Source organism: Adiantum capillus-veneris, chromosome 13 (genome assembly GCF_014529385.1).
Source record: "Adiantum capillus-veneris isolate H3 chromosome 13, ASM1452938v2, whole genome shotgun sequence".
NCBI lineage: Eukaryota > Viridiplantae > Streptophyta > Polypodiopsida > Polypodiales > Pteridaceae > Adiantum > Adiantum capillus-veneris.
In genome coordinates this window covers 83,304,551-83,322,634 of record NC_140943.1, presented here as the reverse complement: position 1 = coordinate 83,322,634, position 18,084 = coordinate 83,304,551, and the positions used below count along the sequence as shown (strand labels likewise).

Sequence of the window (18,084 nt, the reverse complement as noted above, 5' to 3'; positions counted from 1 at the left end):
CAATACACTTTGCGTGCTGCAGCTTGGTCCACTCTCACGGGCCCAACACTCCATTTTGATATGGCTTCCACTAGTAGGATGATAGTGATTCAAGAGGGTCGACCTACACTAAAGCCTGCCACAAAGCTCATCCCTCAGGAGTGGTGCAGTGACAGAGAGGTTTTGGGAGCTCATCTGCGGCCTGACACTCTGGCTGATTTGGCGGGCCCTTGCTTCCGCATCTTCGAGGCTCGGTATGCTCCACCGGTAGAGACTGTTCGAGACATTTGGCTGGAGCTGATACACACACTCGGGGGTCAGTTTGAGAGACTTTAGGGTAGCTCCGATCGCATGCGGGAGCGTCGAGAGGCTTTCTTGCGACTATGGCGCTTAGGGCCTTTCTTCATGAGTGTTGCTTTTTCCTCCTCCCATCTCGTGATCTAGCCCTCATTTTACATATTTTTTCTCACCGGGAGAGTCTCCCCAAGTTTTCTGTTGTAGCCCTCTCTCATAGAGGTGGTATGTAGCCTTCGGGCAGTTATCATTAACTAATGGAAGGATCTCTTTCTTGCCAAAAGAAAAAAACATAGATCTTCACAATTTAAATTCCGCTGCACCTGACATTATCCCATTTTGTTCCCAATTGGGTCGTGGGGTATGTTGGAGGTTCCTGATGTGGCACTTGAGTGCTATATTGGTGGCCCCTCCCTGTGCCATTTCATTGTATCATGTATCTATGGTGCCACCTTGGGAATCCCCCCCCCCCCCCCCCCCCCCCCCCCCCCCCCCCTCTCTCTCTCTCGTTCTCTCACGTGCGCATTGCACTTGCGCCCCGTCAACAAGCTTCTGCTATAGTCTAGCGTCAATCGTAGTTAGCTTAGGACCTAGCTTGGCACTTTGTGATCCTCTAGCAAGACGTGCGTGTCCAGGCCGGTCATAGTTGCATACCCTCTCTTCCACAGTACCACATTTTAGCACGTGCACTTAGCTGCGTGTGAACCACCTCTTATAAGAGCCTTGCATTTTATTAATAAGTGACTTTTCAACTTTTGGATCGTGGGGGCTGATCTGACACTGCTCGACCCAGATTTTCAGGCCTATATAGGCAGCATGACCAACGCTTGTAGAAACATAAGAGGCAGTTGAAGAAGAAGGGCCTGTAGCCGGTGCTCGGAGGGCCAGTACCTCAACGTTTCAACCTCCTCTCATCAGCGTTTTCAGCAGTTGGATCAGCCAGCGACTAGTCAAGTCAAGACCAGCGAATCAGGAAGAACAAGGCACTAGCGATCCGCCCCTAAGCTGATTGCCTATTCCTCCGCTGTCACGTGCTCATCTAACCCTATGTGCATTTGGAAAAGCTATCTCAGGTCTAGGGTTCAGGTTAGCCTAGGAAGTGTTCTGGCACCTTTGTGAGCCTGTGCGTAGGCCGTGCATGTCCAGGCACTAAGAGTACTTGCATATCCTCTGATTGCACAACCAGCAGGACAGCTAGCGTTTTGGATTCTTCCAGAGCATCTAGCGTTTTCAGTTTTGCAGTTCAGCCCCAGCGTTTCCACCAGCAGTTCCTTCTAGTGTTTTGCAGTTTCCGTCGCTAGATCAGCCAAATCAGGTAGCGTTTTTAGTTGTCAGCCCTTAGCCATTGCAGATCCAACCGTTAGCTTCGCAAATCTCACCTACCCGTAGCAGATCCTCGCCGCACCGTCGGATTAGCCAACGTTTTCAGATTCAGCTCGCTGCCCGCAGATTTCAGCATCTGCGTTTTCAGCGTATCGTCGTCGCGTCGTCGCCATTGCCGTCCTTGTTGACACAGTGTCAATTTTCAACAGAAAGTCAGCGTTTTCAGAAATTCAGCAGATCAGCCCTAGCGTTTTCATTTTTCAGCCCGTCCTCGTCGTCGTCATCATTGTCGACATTTCAGCAAGTCCATCATATCTAGACCATTGTATCATATTTGTGCAATCTATAGCATAGACCTCTCGCCATAGAGAGGGGGGCCCTTGAAGGAGGGTTTGAGAACCATTTGGTGTCGTATTCTTCTCTCTCTCTTTCTCATTCTCAGCACCTTCATTCACAGTAGCATTCACTTTTGTTTGCGATCATTGGACTCTCTCTCTAAAAGGAACGGAAGGCTCCTTCTTTCGTAAGTAAAATAGACCCTTTAGCACAGTTCGGAGCACTCATCTTGAGCAATATCAACATTCACTTCCGCTGCACCTTACATCGGTATCAAAGCTTTTTGGTAGTGTTCTGTATCACTCAAGGAAAGAACCACAAGAAAGTTTTTGCTTGTTGCGGTCGCACGTAACTTAAGTCCACTCGAGCTTGTCGATTCATAATTGTCTTTTTGAAGAGTGACAGGTAACCCAAGAAAGAAGGGCTTGTCTAGCCTCTCCTCCTTGTTCATGTTTTCACTCATTGGGAGCGGACCGAGCACTTAGCGACTGGGCAATATGTGGGAAAAAGCAACTTTGGTGTGAGCGCCAGGCTGCCAAGGGGTGCGCCCGCAGGAAAGAGTAGCTTGGGTAAGAGAAAAGCCTTCTCAAACACCGATTGCAAGCTAAGAACTCAAGAACCTCAAGAACGTAAGTCCCTCAAAACCCAAGTAACCAAGATCTCAGTGTATGGTCATCACCCGAAGCGGAATGGATACTTTGCATGAAGGTGATGAGGTTGGAGTTGGAGAAGAATAAGTTTCTACATCAAGAGGACTGTTCCCCGATTCTCCCCCATCCCCATCTATGCCACGGATTGCACCAAATCCTATGGAGGCTTTGGTCAAGACGATGATGGACATGATGCTACAACAAGAGGCGCAACGTGCCTCCATAGATCGCGACCGTGAAGAAAGAAAGGCAGCCTTGGAGCGTGCGCGTGAGCAAGCGCGCTTGGCGGTCGAAGAAAGAAGGCAGCCTTGGAGCGTGAGCATGAGTAAGCGCGCTTGGCGGCCGAAGAACGAAGGGCAACTATGCAGCTTGAGCTCGAGCAAGCGCGCGAAGCTCTACGCATAGCGGCCGAAGAAAAGCGAGCGGCTATGGAATTAGAGCGTGAGGCGCAGAGAGACCAACACATGCAAGAGTTGGTCCTTTAGGTACTCAGCTCGAAATCCGAGCCACTCAAGGACGTGGGCGATTCATCAAGTAGCATAAGTAGAGAAGCGGATTCCAACAACAATCCAGTCACTGAGAAGTTGACGTTCAGTAAGTATGACTGTAAGATGGATGCTAATGTTATACATTCTTGGTTGCATCAATTTAATGCTTACTTTGCTACAACTAAGAAATCAGGGAATAACAAAGTTTTGACAGCAGCCATGTATCTTGCCGGTCAGGCCATTAATTGGTATCATGCGTGGCAAGAGCCACAATTTGGCGCTTGATGATTCCAAGGGGAGGTGGCCAAACCGATTCAACTCCATCTTCAACGCAATCGACCCTTCGTTGGACCCTGAAGAAAAGTCAGTTATCCTCCTTGGTGGGGAGGCTAGCGAGAAGCTGATGCCCTTCTGGGTACGCCGTGATCTGCACTCGAAGGACGGAGCTGCAGGGCACGTGCCTGTGGCGAAGTTCCTTGGTGAAGTTGTACCCCGGTACTTGGGTGCTCTGCATAGGCGGATGGGGAGATAATGCTCCCCTTCCTATGCTATATTTTGCATCCGGTCCCTTCCGGGGGAAATGACGTAATTCACCCCAAGCGAAGCCAGATGAGCTATAAGAGCGTCCAAGTGCCATTCCCCCCCGGGGTGGTCAACTTCACCTAAAAGAGTTCGGAGGTGCAAAAGGGAGACACCACCAGCCTCAGCGGACGTCACCTGTGAGCCGACGCTCTTCCAAGCGGGTATGGCATTTCCTAGGGGAAAATCGTCGGGTTTCAAAGGCAGTTTAGTGAGGTGCGCGATAAGTTACCTGGAGGAGGCAACTTCAAAGGGAAGACCGAAGCAAGTCCCGCAGTACCTGGGCCTCTGAACAGAGGTACTTGGTCGTTGTCACGCCCAAATCAAGTTGGCGAAATGGATCTCTCAAGGGAATAGTCATCGTCCTAAGAGTGTAGATAATTCTGGCCTCTCGCAGTCTAAAGGAAACTAGTGACAAAAGCGTCTGCCTTCGGTTTCTAGGTGCATAGTCCTGGTCGTTCTTCTTGTTCACTTTTATGGTGTATGAGGAGAGCAGACGGGCGTGCCCTACCCGACTCCGAAAACAAAACAAAACAAAAGAGCCACAGTTGGCCGTGCACCTAGAGGAAGCCGAGGAGGGTGTGCCCCTTTCTTTCAATTGGGTAGACTTCAATACAAGCTCAAGACGCGGTTTATGCTGCCACAGTACCTAGCCCCGTTAAAAGAAGATTTGCACAACCTCAAGCAAAATGGTACCCCAGTCATGTCTTTTTTTAACCGTGTGTTGCAGCTCGGCACCCAATCACGCAAATCGGATGCGAAATGTAAAGAGGCTTTTCTTTTCGGGCTGGACGAGTATATCATGCTCAATGTTGAAGTCCTCGACCCCATAGATCTCAACAAGGCGGTAGCGATTCCTCTCGCGCAAGAGATGAAGCACAACAAAGGAAAGCCTAAGGAGAACAAGTCTTCTCACAGTACCTCTCAGACTCCTCTGAAACCACATAACAGTAAGAACGGTTAGAATGCTAAGAATGGTAACTCTTCTAGCCCATCTTCCTCTAATCCTTCCAAGAAGAACTCTCAAATTGAATATAAGGGTAAAGCTAAAACACGTGCGAAACCTAAGCTAACCCCAAAATGAAAAAGTTGCACAAGGGATAATAGGAGGATACATAACGCTAGAAGAACAAATCATTTATGCAAAGGAAGGTTGATGTTATATATGTCACGTCAAGGGTCATATAAAGAAGGCATGTTCTAAGACAACACCACCTAAAGAATCCAAAACACCCACAACTACCACAAGCACTTTAGTGAACCAATCTGATTCTCTACGTCTCTGACACACACATTGATGAGTCTCTCTTTAAATGTTATGGTCATGTGAAGGGTCAACGTTTTGTTATATTGTTTGATTCCGATAGTATGCATGATGTGATTGGTGACTTTCTTGTAGAAAGAGCCCGCTTGGAGGTTAGCCAGACAACTCCTCTCGAGGTATCGGGCTTCGCTCCCAGTATGGACTCTCTCATTACACAAGAGTGTCTTGATGTGTTATTCACTGTTCAGCAAGCTTCCTTCCGTAGAAAATTTTTTGCGTCTCTTCTCTCAGGATGTGATATGATTTTGGGCATTCGATGGTTTCGTGAACATAACCCTCATTGATTGGGCAGACAATACGCTCACTCTATATGCTTAAAGTGATTCTCCCCTGATCATTCGGGGTGAGGAGGGTCTTCATTCTTTACCTCTCATTTCACATGTGCAGACGAAGCGTGAATTATGAAGAGAACTAGTGGCATTCATTTATGCCTCTACAGTCACTCGGAACGTCAATGCTTAGAAAGGTATCAGGTTTATTTACCAAGTATGAGCACCTCTTTTTGGATGATGATCTCCCACCTCATCTCCCTTCCAAGCGGCCAGAGGACCATCGCATCGAACTCACGGAGGGGCCAGAGTCAGTCAGTAAGGGAGTTGGTGGCCAGAGGATTCATACGTTCTAGTGTAAGTCCTTTTGCTGCTTCTATTTTATTTGTTTGCAAGAGGGATGGTTCGTCTCGTTTGTGTGTTGATTACAGGGCTTTGAACAAGATGACCGTCGAACACAATTTTTGATGCCTCGCATTGACTCTATCCTTGATAGGCTCAATGAGGCAAAGGTTTTCAGCAAGGTTGATCTCAAAAGTGGATACCATCAGGTAAGGGTATTCAAAGGCGATACCTACAAGACCGGCTTTCGCACAGAGCGAGGGCAATGGGAGTATGTGGTTATGCCTTTTGGATTGACAGGTTCCGTGGATACATTCAACCGTCTCTTGGTAGGCCGTTTTAGCGATATGATTGTCGTATATGTGTTTATCTTTCTTGATGATATTCTCATTTTCTCTGCGTCGTGGGGACATGAAAAGGATGTAGAAGGGGTTTTAGCCCTTGTGGATGAGTGTCAGCTGTACATTGCAGCTAAGAAGTTTGAGTTTTTTCTCACTCAAGTTACTTATCTAGATTATATCATTTCTGAAGAAGGTGTCAAGCTTGATCCCGCAAAGGTGGAACAAGTTAGTAATTGAGATTTTCCCAAAACGGTATATGATATGCGTTCTTTTCTTGGTTTATGTCAAGCATATAGTTTGCACATAGAGAATTCTGCACGCATTGCCGCACCCATGACAGATGTTTTGAAATGGGTGAAAACTCGCCGACAACGCGTTGTTTTGTTCGAGGCAGCCGTTGAGGCTTTCGCAACTCTCAAGGTTGCGGTGACAGAAGCACCGTGTCTCATCCTTGCCTCTTGGGACGACCCCTTGAGGTATAGATGGATGCGAGCAATGTCGCCATAGGTGCTTTGCTTCAGCAGCATGGCCGTCCAGTTGCATTTCTCAGTCGGAAGTTAAATAGTTCCGAAAAGAATTATTCAGTTTATGACAAAGAACTTATGTTTGTTACTCACTCTCTCAAGCATTGGAAGCATTTTCTGTATGGTAGAGAGTTCACAGTTCGCACAGATCACCAAGCCCTCAAGTGGCTCGAGTGGATGCCTAGTGCACATTGGAGTGATTGCCAAGCACGGTGGTCACAATTTTTTGAGCAATTTGGTGGTTTGATTGATTATGTGCTTGGTAAAGCCAACCTTGTTGCAGATGCGTTAAGTCGTAAAGGACAGATCCTAGTTCTTGAGTCAAGATCCACAATTTCTATTTAGGGTGTCTCTTTCGAGAGCATGAAGAATCAATATGCAGATTCCGAGTTTGGTAAGCAATGGTTGCAGGCTCTTGCTCCAAGGGCCCAACAACAATCTCATTCGTGAAGGTTTGTTGTATTTTTGTCACCGTCTATGTGTGTTGCCCTCTCTCAAGTCCCGTACAAGCACCCAAGGCTTTCCCGAGGCTCCCCTTGCATTACCTCGCAGTTTAGGTGCGAAACCCTAAACCTGAAAGAAACGCAATTGGCTGTAATTTTCTGTTTCGCATCTTTTTGAGCAGAGCAAACATGTCTACGTGTGTCTCAAAAGCTCCCGCATGCAATGGGACAGTTCCCCTGTAAATCGGATGAGTTTTCACGCGTGAAAACTTTGTTTGCGCATTCCTTCGTGATTTAACTGTGCGTAGTTGAAGGGGATTAGCAATTAGCTAATTTGGTTCCTGTACCGAAGGCTCTTGTCTTGGCAAACGCGCATAAAACCCCTAGAATTGTACATGGTCATCTGAGAAGCCCGACTAGAGGGGCATTACCATAAGTGCAAAGTGGAGAGAGTGACGCGCGAGAGCGAATCATCGCGCTGCATGAGACGAGGGAGAAGGCAAGCTTTGTATTAAAGCTGCGATGATCTGCACCCACTACTCGCGCGCGCGCGCACACACACACACACACACACACACACACACACACACACACACTCTGGAGCACATTGAAGTTCAAAAATCAGCCCCCAACCTCAAATTGGGCACCCTCTCTTGGATGAGACTTACTGTAGTGAGTCTTGACCTGTAGGTTTTTCTCCTACTACCATGTGTCCAGTTTGCTCCTTTTGGTTTAATTCCTAGTACCCACCAACTTATAAAGTCCCGCCGAGGGGTCTAAATGACTTTAACTGAGCCTAGCCACTTCTTTACTAGTCGGATTCCAGTGTCGTTCGGCTCAACCATCTCGTGGCTCATTGGCCGTGACTCCTGCGGGTAAAACTCTCGGCCAACGGCCATTTCACACTGGCCACACAATGTTCGGGCATTTGTGATTTTAACAAGAGGTTCCCAAAAATTAAATAAAAATCAAGGGAAAGAAACCATCAAATATATATAGTGGTTGTCATAGTCTCGTGACAGAGACCCCCCTACAGACAACCCACATACCGGGCTTGGACTAGAAATTTCTTCTAGAGAGAGTGCTTGCAATTGTGCTTGCTAGAGTTGCATTTGAGCTTGGTATCCCTCGTTGTTTGGTCGGAAACATTTTGCTCTTAAGTCAGTGCTGATCACTCGAGAGTCCAGATTAGCGGTGCTGGGCTCGCTTTCTACTTGAGATGTACCAACACTAAGAGCATCTATTACAGACAGGGAGTCGGATAGAGTATATCATAGTACACCCACAAAATATAAAAGGAAATGCCGCAAGGGGTGCCTGTTGAGGGATCAATACTGCTGAGGACTGGGGAACTCGGTCCCTCTGTGTGTCTGGACTCTAGTGTTTTTTTTTTTCCGAGAAAAAGTTTCTTCTATTAGTTAACGAAAGTGCCCACAGGGCTACAACCACCTCTTCGAGAAAGGGCTACAACAACCATGAAGGGGAGACTCTCCCAAAGAAAAAACAGCATATGTACAATGAGGCTAAATCAAGAAATGGGAGGCGGGAAGAGCCACACAGGTGGACGGTAATGCCATCTGAGTACCCCCTGGACCATGATGAAGAAAGGCCCAGGACGCCAGAGTCGAAGGAAGGCCTCTCTACGCTCCCGCATGCGGTCGGAGCTGCCCTGAAGACTCTCGAGTTGTCCTCTGAGAGTGTGGATCAGCTCTAGCCAAAGTTCGCGAACAGTCTCTGCTAGTGGGACAAGGCGAGCCTCAAAGATGCGGAAACAACGGGCCCGCCAGATGAACCAGAGTGCCAGGCCACTGATGAGCTCCCATCACTCCTCTCTCTCACTACACCACTCCTGTGGAGTAAACTCTGTGGCAGGCTGGAGTGTAGGTCGCCCCCCCTGCACACTATCATCCTGCTGGTGGAAGATAGCTCAAACTAAAGTGCCGGGGCCGTGAGAGTGGACCAAGCTGCTGCCCCCCAAGTGTACTGCCGAGGCATGGAAAGATTAGGCATCAGCCGAAGAACACGAAGCCACACCTCCTGTGCCAAAGGACAGTCCCAAAGACAATGACACTGACTCTCCACAAGGTGGCCACAAGCTGCGCATGCGGCCGAGAGACCACTATGCACCAGCCAACTCCCAACTACTGTAGCTCTGTGTGCTACCAGCCACTGAAACAAAGTGACTCGCCTTGGTTGTCTCGAGTCCCACAACCTCTCCCAAAAAGCTGCCAAGAACTCAGTTGTGAGACCCTCCTCTTGCCAATGAGGTGTTGCAGCAGGGCGAGCCTCTCTCTGTGCTGAGTATGCGACGTCCCAGTCGAACAATGTACTGAAAGAAAGGGACACCTGGGTGGTCTGCAGAAGAGAAAGGGTCCCTCCAGAGCCACTCTCCAAGGTCCCACTGTACTCGTGCCAGTGGACAACACTCCCAAGCCCACAACCTCCAATGTCCAGTCTCAAGAGCTGCTGGGTCAGGATCGATGACACAAGTCCTCCCACATATGCCCACCACTCGGATCCTCTGAAAACAGCACTCTGCCACCTGCGGGGCCTCTATTGCAACTCGCTGTAAGCGTCCCTCACCTTGTAGCTCGAAAAACAGGGAGGGAATAGTCTCTGAGCAAGCCCGAACAGAGATGAGAACCTCCGGTCGCGTGAAGGCTCCCATCCAACTGGGCGTTGCTGACTCGAGAGGCGTGAGCCACTCAGCTGGTACTGCCCCTGAGATGTCCTGACACATGCTCTCCACCCCTGTCATGCCATGTAGCTGAAAGCCGTGTAGCTCCTCTGACAAGCCTGAAAACTGTTACCAATCACCTAGAGAGCGTGCTGGACCCGCTGCCCTGGAACCTTAGGAAACATGAGGCCGACTACCAACCAAATGCCCTCTCTGAGTGCTAACCATGGGGTTCCAAACAAGTGGGTGTCGTAGGTGCTCCTCCGTGCAAGTGGGCTGGCGTTGCTCCAGGCCTCGCCGCAAGTGCTCCCAAGATCGAAGCAACCCCACAGCGAAGCGATCCTCCAGTATGTGTGTCCCTCTGTGTGTCTGGACTCCAGTGTTATTTCCAGTTCAGGTGCGATATTGTTTGCGTGATTCACTGTCTTCTCAATTCGCCAGCCAGTTTCAATCATAGTTACAAAAAATTGGCCTTTTCGGGTGTATGCTTCTATTTCCTCCTGGGTCCCTTTCCATGAAATAGTCGCAAGTTACATACTGTAACAAGGAATGCCTGTTCCCGTTTCCAATTCACACCCACCATGCACATCCATGGCCACTTTATAGTTGGTACTTCACTTGTGCTAAATAGCCAAAGAAAAAGCTCAAATGGTGGCAAAAATGGTTGAAATGCGTTTGAAGTTGACGATCTGGGAATGAATTCAACAATTAGATGCATAAAAATATCAAATTAATCAGCCACATTCCACGTATATGCAAATTAATCTAAGCTCTGTGAAAAGCTACCCAAAACATGGCTACCCACAGGTACCCACAGATCATTGGTAAACTTGTATATATTATACTAGAAAATTTTCACTAGAGCTCTCTCTGCTCATTTTGTGGGCAGGTAAGTTGTTTATTAAGTCTGTTAGCATCTGGCTTCTGAAGGCAGTTATGAGCATGTGTGGCTCTTTTATTTGTCCATTTAAGAAGGGGTTTCTGATCTGTTCTTGCATAATCGCATTTACTGGGGCAAAGCAACTGTATTGGCACCTGGAGATATTCCATAACTTGGGATGATAAACTGCTTAACAAATGCAAACATGTTGAAAGGGCATCTTGAACTGAGATATATAGGATTGCTTGGAACACATGGTTCAAACGTTCTCCTTTATTTTTGCAGCGTCCACCTTTGGAGCTGTTCTTGACATGGTGACGGATAGGTGCTTTGTTTATTAGAAACTTGTACTGCTAAATGAATAATAAAGAGAGTGCTGAATGTAAGGAATGCTTTAAAATCAGGGTGAGCACAGCTGGGCTTCTAGTGATCCTCACACATAACTACAAGTAAGTTCATTTCTTCGGTTTCTTATAAAATCTGAAGAGTTTGTTGGATGTGTATGCTGACAGTGGTTGTTAAAACGCATAGGGGTTGCTATGGGCTGTTTCTTGGTTTGTTAGGGCTGGATATCACAAGCCATTGGTTTCAAATGTACAGGTTGGTTCGTTTCTTGGTCAGAATTTTCTTTTCTTTTTATATCTAGGAGGGGCTTAATGAATTTGAGAGATTGGAGGGAGTAGAAATGTTATTCAAAGGCAAGAGGTATACTTTTTTTTTGGGTGGTTTGAAAAGAAGAGAACCCACGAGAGCTCCAAATCATAAAAATCTAGTCAACCTATAGGACTAGTAAGAGCACAAACCAAGAAAGCTTCGTGCATCATGTACATTTTGCAAGTCTAGCCAATCATAGATTACATCAAGTTTTGCACGATTCAGCGTACCCCATCTTTTGATACAATGTGCCCTAGATAGTGTATCTCTGACAAGAATTCGGTTTTCTTAGCATTGATAAACAATCGATGCTTTCTAAATTGGCTCTTTGATCATTCTGAGTCTCGGAAAACACAAGAATGTCATCAGAGAATACATATGTAAACTTTCTATGCTCACAAAAAATGCGACCCATCATTACATAGAAGGTAGCTAGCGCATTTGTGAGACCAAAAGGCATGACAAGATACTCATAAAGACCAAAAGATGTGCGAAACACAATTTTATTTACATCTTCAGTCACCTCTTGAACTTGGTGATATCCACTCTTGAGGCCAATGCGACTAAAACGAGCAACCACAAAGGCTTGATTAATCGCATACTGCTTAGCTGAAACCGGCTAGTACGCAGTAGAGGGCGTCACTAATTCAGTTACCTGCTAATTTCTCGCAAAGGATTGAGAAGAAGAGAGAACAGGTGCGTCCAACAACTAGGACCGACACCATGTAGGCCCCAAAGACTAGCGTCCCTTTCTGTATATCTTTATTCAATTGAAAACAAACGATCTGAACACTTTGACAAACTCTCAGAAAGCTGTCTAAACCTGCCAAGGGTTGAAATTGCAGGTTTTGAATTTTGGTAGCATAACGATGCCAAAATCTCTGTACGTCAAAAGTGAAGTCTTGGACTGATTCCCTTGCATTTTAGAAGCTTTCTGATCAGTGAATAAATTTCAGCGTGCTGTAATTTCCTGTTTTTTTGGTCACGAACAAGTGTCCAAACTCCTGTATAACCACCCCAAGGCTTCCTTGAAGCTTCCCTGGTGTTATCTTGCAGTTTACATGCAAAACCCTAAACCTGCAAATAAACGCAGCAAGCTGAAATTCACTGTTTTGGATCGTTTTGAGCGGAGAAAACACGTCTATGAGTGTCTCAAGAGCTGCCGCATGCAATGGGACTCTTTCTTTGGATTTGGACGAGTTTTCACGCGAGAAAACTCTTCTGTTTCGCATTTGGTCGCGATGGAATTGTCCGTACCTTAGGTGGATTAGCAATTAGCTAATTTGGTTCCTTTTCAAAAGGCTCACGCCTAGGCAAATGGGCATAAAATCCACAAGATAGTACATAGTTATGTGAGGAGCCCAACTTGTGGGGCATTATCGTATGTGCAAGGGGGAGAGCGAGACACAAGAGCGGAATCCTTGTGCTATATGAGACAAGGGGGAAGGCAAGCTTTTCATTAAAATTGAGAACGTGAAAATCTGCTCACAAAATGAAAAATTCTGATGGGCGTCTGTCACAAACTAGTGACGTGGCAGGACCGCGGACACGCAGAGAAATGCGCCCACAGGTAGACGTGGCAGCAGCCCAAGAGAAAACCCGTCGGAAATTACACTGACAGGCCGTACGGATCTCCGTCTTTTCGCTGGTCATGTTGACGTGGCAGTGTACGGACGTCCATAAATTACGTTGGCTGACTTTTGGCAGCTTTTGGGCATAATGCTTTTGAGTTGAAGCTTTTGAGTTTGAGATTTTGGGGCTCTGCTTTTGGGCAACCCTTGTAACAATAAATAGGTCTATTGGGCCCCATTACTCAGAGCATCTGGACGTAGAGTCTGAGTGTGAGTTCCCAGGGACTCGCTTGTACTTTGCACACACATTAATATAAAAAGAAATACTGAAAGGGGCGCCTATCTTTGGGGTCAATAGCTGAGACGGAACTATGCTGAGTCGTGTCGTCTTTTGTGAATTGTTTTAGAGTGAATCTCTGTTGTGTCGCGGTAGAATCTAGACTTGGGCTCTCCAAGTTTCTTACAGTGGTATCAGAGCACCGCAGATTTCTCTTCTACCGGGAAATTCCAACAAGAAGCAATCGACTTCTTTTGCATCTGCTAATGTGGGAGGAGATCACGAAGAAGATTTTGATGATTTAACAGAGGAAGAGTATGGGCACCTCGGCCTACTCAGTACGAACTTCAAGAGATGGAACGTCGATAGTAGGTTGACGACTGCACAAAGCAGATGATTAAATTTGCGAAGGATCCTCAGTTTGCAAAATTTTTTTCTTAGCAATCCATTGTAGAAGTGCACACCCAGTGGCAGAAAGCCATAGAACCACCCATGAAACCGGCAATCAAGAAACCTCCTTCTTCGAGGATGTTTATAGAACAAGAACTTCAGGTTGTGGTTTAGACTCAGATCAGTCAGCTTTTGGACGTGAAAAATCAATCCAAAAAGCGATTGAAAAAGCGCTAGAAGGGCATTGACTACCCTGGTTATTTGGGCCGTCAATCTTCTTTTGCATCTGCAAGAGAGCAGAAGAAGCGTGTATACTTTGAAGGACTACCCCATTGTTCTGCTATCTCTTCTTCTGACAGTTCTTCTACCTCTTCTGACTCAAGCGAGGAGGACAGAAAGGGTAAAAAGCGAAGAAAAGAGCAAAGCTTCGGAATGTCACGTGACACATCCAACCCTATGTGTCCGTGGACAAGCTACAGCATGACCGGGGTTCAATCAGTCAAGTCAGTCTAGAATAGGAAGTGATCTGGCACTTTTGTGAGTCTATTCGTAGACCGTGCATGCCCAGTCACTTAGTGTAGATGCATATCCTCTGGTTGCACACAGCATGATCATAAGCATTCCCATCAAAATCCATCAGAATCAGACAGGGGAATTTTCCAGTGACTTTAGCCTTTTTTCCCTATTTTTGACATTTTTCACTTATTTATTAAGTGACTTTTGTCGGAAACTGAGTAGGGCAAATTGGGTAAGTTAATTTATAAGCAAACCCAAGTTAGCACTAAATGGCAGAAGAGGCAACAGGAGCCAAGCTCAACAGGCAACTTCTCAGCAAGCCCAAGCCTTGGCGGTTTCGCTCTCCAAGCAAGAACCTCCCCCCATGCTAGCGTTTTCTTCATCAGCATCCTCTAGCGATTTCTCATCAAAGATGCTCGCCGCAAGCAAGCCTAGCCTAGTGTTTTGCATCAGCATCATCGCCACAAAGACCCAGCAACCTAGCGTTTTTGACATTGCTAGCGTTTGCAGATTCCAGCATTTGCAAGTTCAGCTTGGCGATTTTCAGCACTAGAAGACTATCAAGATCAGCAAAAAGAAGTAGCAGATTCAGCCGATAAGACCATCAGTTTTCAGCCTCAAGACACCTCAGTTTTCAGCCCCAGACCTGCAGATTTTCAGTGACAAAGACCCACAGAAAACAGCCTCAAAATCAGTGTTTTTGGACCCGCAGCAGATTTCAGCCCGTAGCGTTTTTGGACATCAGTAAGAAGATTGCAGATTTCAGCCCTTAGGTCGTCGTCGTCGTCCCCATTGTCATCGTCGACATAGCCTAGACTTGCATCAGTCACATGCATCCGCATTGTACCAATTTGTGCAATCATAACTAGACCACTCTCACCGACGAGTGGGGCCTTCGGAGGAGGGTTTACAACGTCTCTGGTGTCGTATCTCTCTTCTCTCTCTATCTCTCACTCTCATACACTTGCACGCACAGTGTCCATTCACTTTGTCTGTGATCATAGTAGTCTTTCATTAAGAACGGAAGGCTCTACCTTCCATAAGAACCAAAAGGAACCTTGAGCACAGTTCGGAGCACTCATCTTGAGCAAAGCGCAGACATTCATTCCGTTGCACCTCACAATGGTATAAGAGCTTTGGCAGTGTTCTGTATCGCTCAAGGAAAGAACTACAAGAACCACATAATCTTTTTTGCTTGTTGTGGTCGCACGAACCCAAGTTCGCTTGGGCGTGTGTAACCGGCCCGTAGGGCGGTAGGCGTTGGCTTTCACCCGAAATTCTTTACTTTAGACACACACAGAGAGAACGTGCAAAGGAAACCTGCAAAACGGGAATCAACACTTGAATACACACACGGCTCGGAAGCTAGAATACCCCGAGCAGACGCCGACAACCTGTAGGCCCCAAAATTGGCGCCCCTTTCGGTATTTCTTTATTCTTTAGGATGGTAAATTACAAAGAAGAGTCCTTGGAATCCTTTAACTGTATCCCGCAAGATACTACCTGATTTGGCCAAATTTTGGCAGCATAACAATCCTAAAACTTGCACGAAACCAATTCCTCTGCTAGAACTCGCTTCTACTGGCGTATACCCTTTGATTCCTGCCCAAAAACTGTAAATTCAGCACACTATTTACTGGTTTTTGCCTTGTTTTCAGCCCCAAACAGTCCTCTAGCTGTCCTGTGCCAGTGGGGCACGATTCCCAATGGTCCTGGTGTCCGTATGGCTGAAAAACAGTCAATTTACAGCGCATACGTAGCGCTGATTTTACACCCGTATGGTGAGGTTATGACCCTCACCGGTGCCTCCTTTGGAGTAGCAGTCAGCTACCCCTGTTCCTGCTCAAGAGGCTCTTGCCTCATCACAAAAGCATGAACCCACACAGCTGTACATCAGTCAAATGAGGAGCCCTCTTGTGGGGCATCACATAACTGTACGTAGGGGAGAGAGAGAGTAGTGTGTAGCGTGGAGGGCATCACTCCTGGCACCACATTGTACATGAGAGGGAAAGGAGGCACTCCATAGCTCTTAACCTATGACAAAATGCGAAAGGAGGCCTCTCCCAGCATAAAATTCAGCGCCCATTTTTCTGAATGAGGCAAGTGCATGAGAATTTGCCACTTGGCCCATTTACAAGCTTTTGCCCGTTTCGGGTTTGTAGCTTAAAATCTCCCAACTGGTGGCCTAGTTGACTTCGCGGCAGAATTGTAAAGTGTTCCCCTGGTCATACCGAAGGTAATGACGCGAACACATTTCACGGCCCAAAATAGCAGTTCCCTAGATTTTAGGAAATGATTCCGTTGGGCTCCCTGTTGTCATCTGACCATCTATGCTCATTGGGACCGCATCCAAGAGTGCAACGCGGCCCAAATGTCGGATACTTTCTGTTGGTAGTCCCACCTTGACTTTATGCCTTTATTGAGTTGACTTCTTAGTATTCACCAACTTGCTAAGTGCGATGAGGGGACCTACATGATCTTGCTCTGAGCCTAGACATCCTCTTACTATATGAATTCCAGTGCCGACCACTTCCCATCTGTGGATGAAACTACCGTTCACATTGGCCATACAATGTCCGATCGTTTGCTACTTCAAAAAGCGGGTCTCAAAAATAAAACAAAACCCCATTGGCAAGAAATCAACAACTAAGGTTAGCAATTACCACTTTCTTGTGACATAGTTAACAGCTGCCACGTCCTCGTGATATATCCCCCTGTTGAAATCGCAAACGTTCTCGATTGCTTACCATAAATACACGCCACTGATGATCTTGTGCTATTAACACTCTTTTATCATTGCATGTATCCGCAAGAAAGGTCGCACACATAGATACAAAAGACTTAATGCCTTTATTGAGTTCACTTCCTAGTATCACCAACTTGCTAAGTGCGAAGGGAGGACCTACATGATCTTGCTCTGAGCCTAGACATCCTCTTACTATACGAATTCTAGTGCCGACCAGTTCCCATCTGCGGGGGAACTACCGTTCACATTAGCCATACAATGTCCGACCGTTTGCTACTTCAAAAAGAGTGTCTCAAAAATAAAATAAAACCCCATTGGAAAGAAACCAACAACTAAGGTTAGCAATTGCCACGTCCTTGTGACATAGTTAACAGTTGCCACGTCTCCGTGACATACCCCCCTCTTGAAATCGCAAACGTTCTCGATTGCTTACCATAAATACACGCCACTGATGATCTTGTGCTATTAAGACTCTTTTATCATCGCATGTATCCGCAAGAAAGGTCGCACACATAGATACAAATGACTTAATGAGACCTTCATACTTTTGCCATTTCCATCTATTACACTGAATTCATATGTACATTTGATGTGCTAGCTCTATCATTAGCCCTCCTTTGTACACGTTGGGTTGGGGCATAAGTAGGCTGTAATGCAAAGGCTTCAAGGTAAAGCTGCAATACATTTGGTGACTCTTGACAGTTCATGCTCTTCCATCCACTTGGCATCCATAGGCGGATAGTTCTTGAACTTCACCAAATAACGTCTTGCAACTTGTCCATGAACTTTTCTGTCCTTATGTGCCAAAACTTGCTGAGGTACTAGGATCTCATCAAGTTCCTTGACTTCTGGCTGATCCTCTTCTGGCATATCTTCTGGCACATCACCCACGAAGGGTCTTAGAAGACTGACGTGAAACGCATTATGAATCTTCCATGCATTAGGCAATTTCAGCGTGTAAGCCACATCACTGATCTTGTCAAGCACTTTAAAAGGCCCATAGTAGCGCATGCTGAGCTTAGGAAATAGCCGTTCCTTGTCCTTCATCTTCTTTAACCTTGCCTTTTAGAACCTTAACAGAACCCAATCACCAGGTGATAACATCAATTCATGACGGTGACGATCAATAGCCTTTTTCTGTTTTGCCTGAGTCTTCTTCAAGGCAACTTTAATTTTCTTATAAATTTCATCCATGCTTTGAATATATCGATCTGCCTCAAAGATCTTGTCCTTTCTATGCAAAATGGGAGGAACCTTTTTGCCGCCTTCAACAATCTCAAAGGGTGCCTTGCCGGTTGACGAATGCACCGTATTATTGTACGCATATTCAATCATAGGCAAATATTGTTCCCACTTGCCCTTATTATTTGACACATAGCATTTCATCAGATCTAAGACAGTAGAATTAGCGTTTTCTGACTGTCGATCAGTTTGTGGATGAAACGAAGACGAGAACTTGAGTGTAGTACCCATGTTCTCAA

General features: G+C 46.4%; 1 protein-coding gene across 1 annotated transcript in view; it reads left to right on the top strand.

Moving 5' to 3' along the window:
- The window catches only part of LOC147444353 (CDP-diacylglycerol--inositol 3-phosphatidyltransferase 1-like), a 70,635-nt gene that overhangs the window by 24,294 nt on the left and 28,257 nt on the right, over positions 1 to 18,084 (top strand). The window contains exons 6-8 of the mRNA XM_086526996.1: positions 10,735 to 10,774; positions 10,854 to 10,898; positions 10,981 to 11,049. Of these exons, the coding sequence (XP_086383122.1) occupies positions 10,735 to 10,774; positions 10,854 to 10,898; positions 10,981 to 11,049 (154 nt within the window). The remainder of the gene's footprint in view (positions 1 to 10,734; positions 10,775 to 10,853; positions 10,899 to 10,980; positions 11,050 to 18,084) is intronic.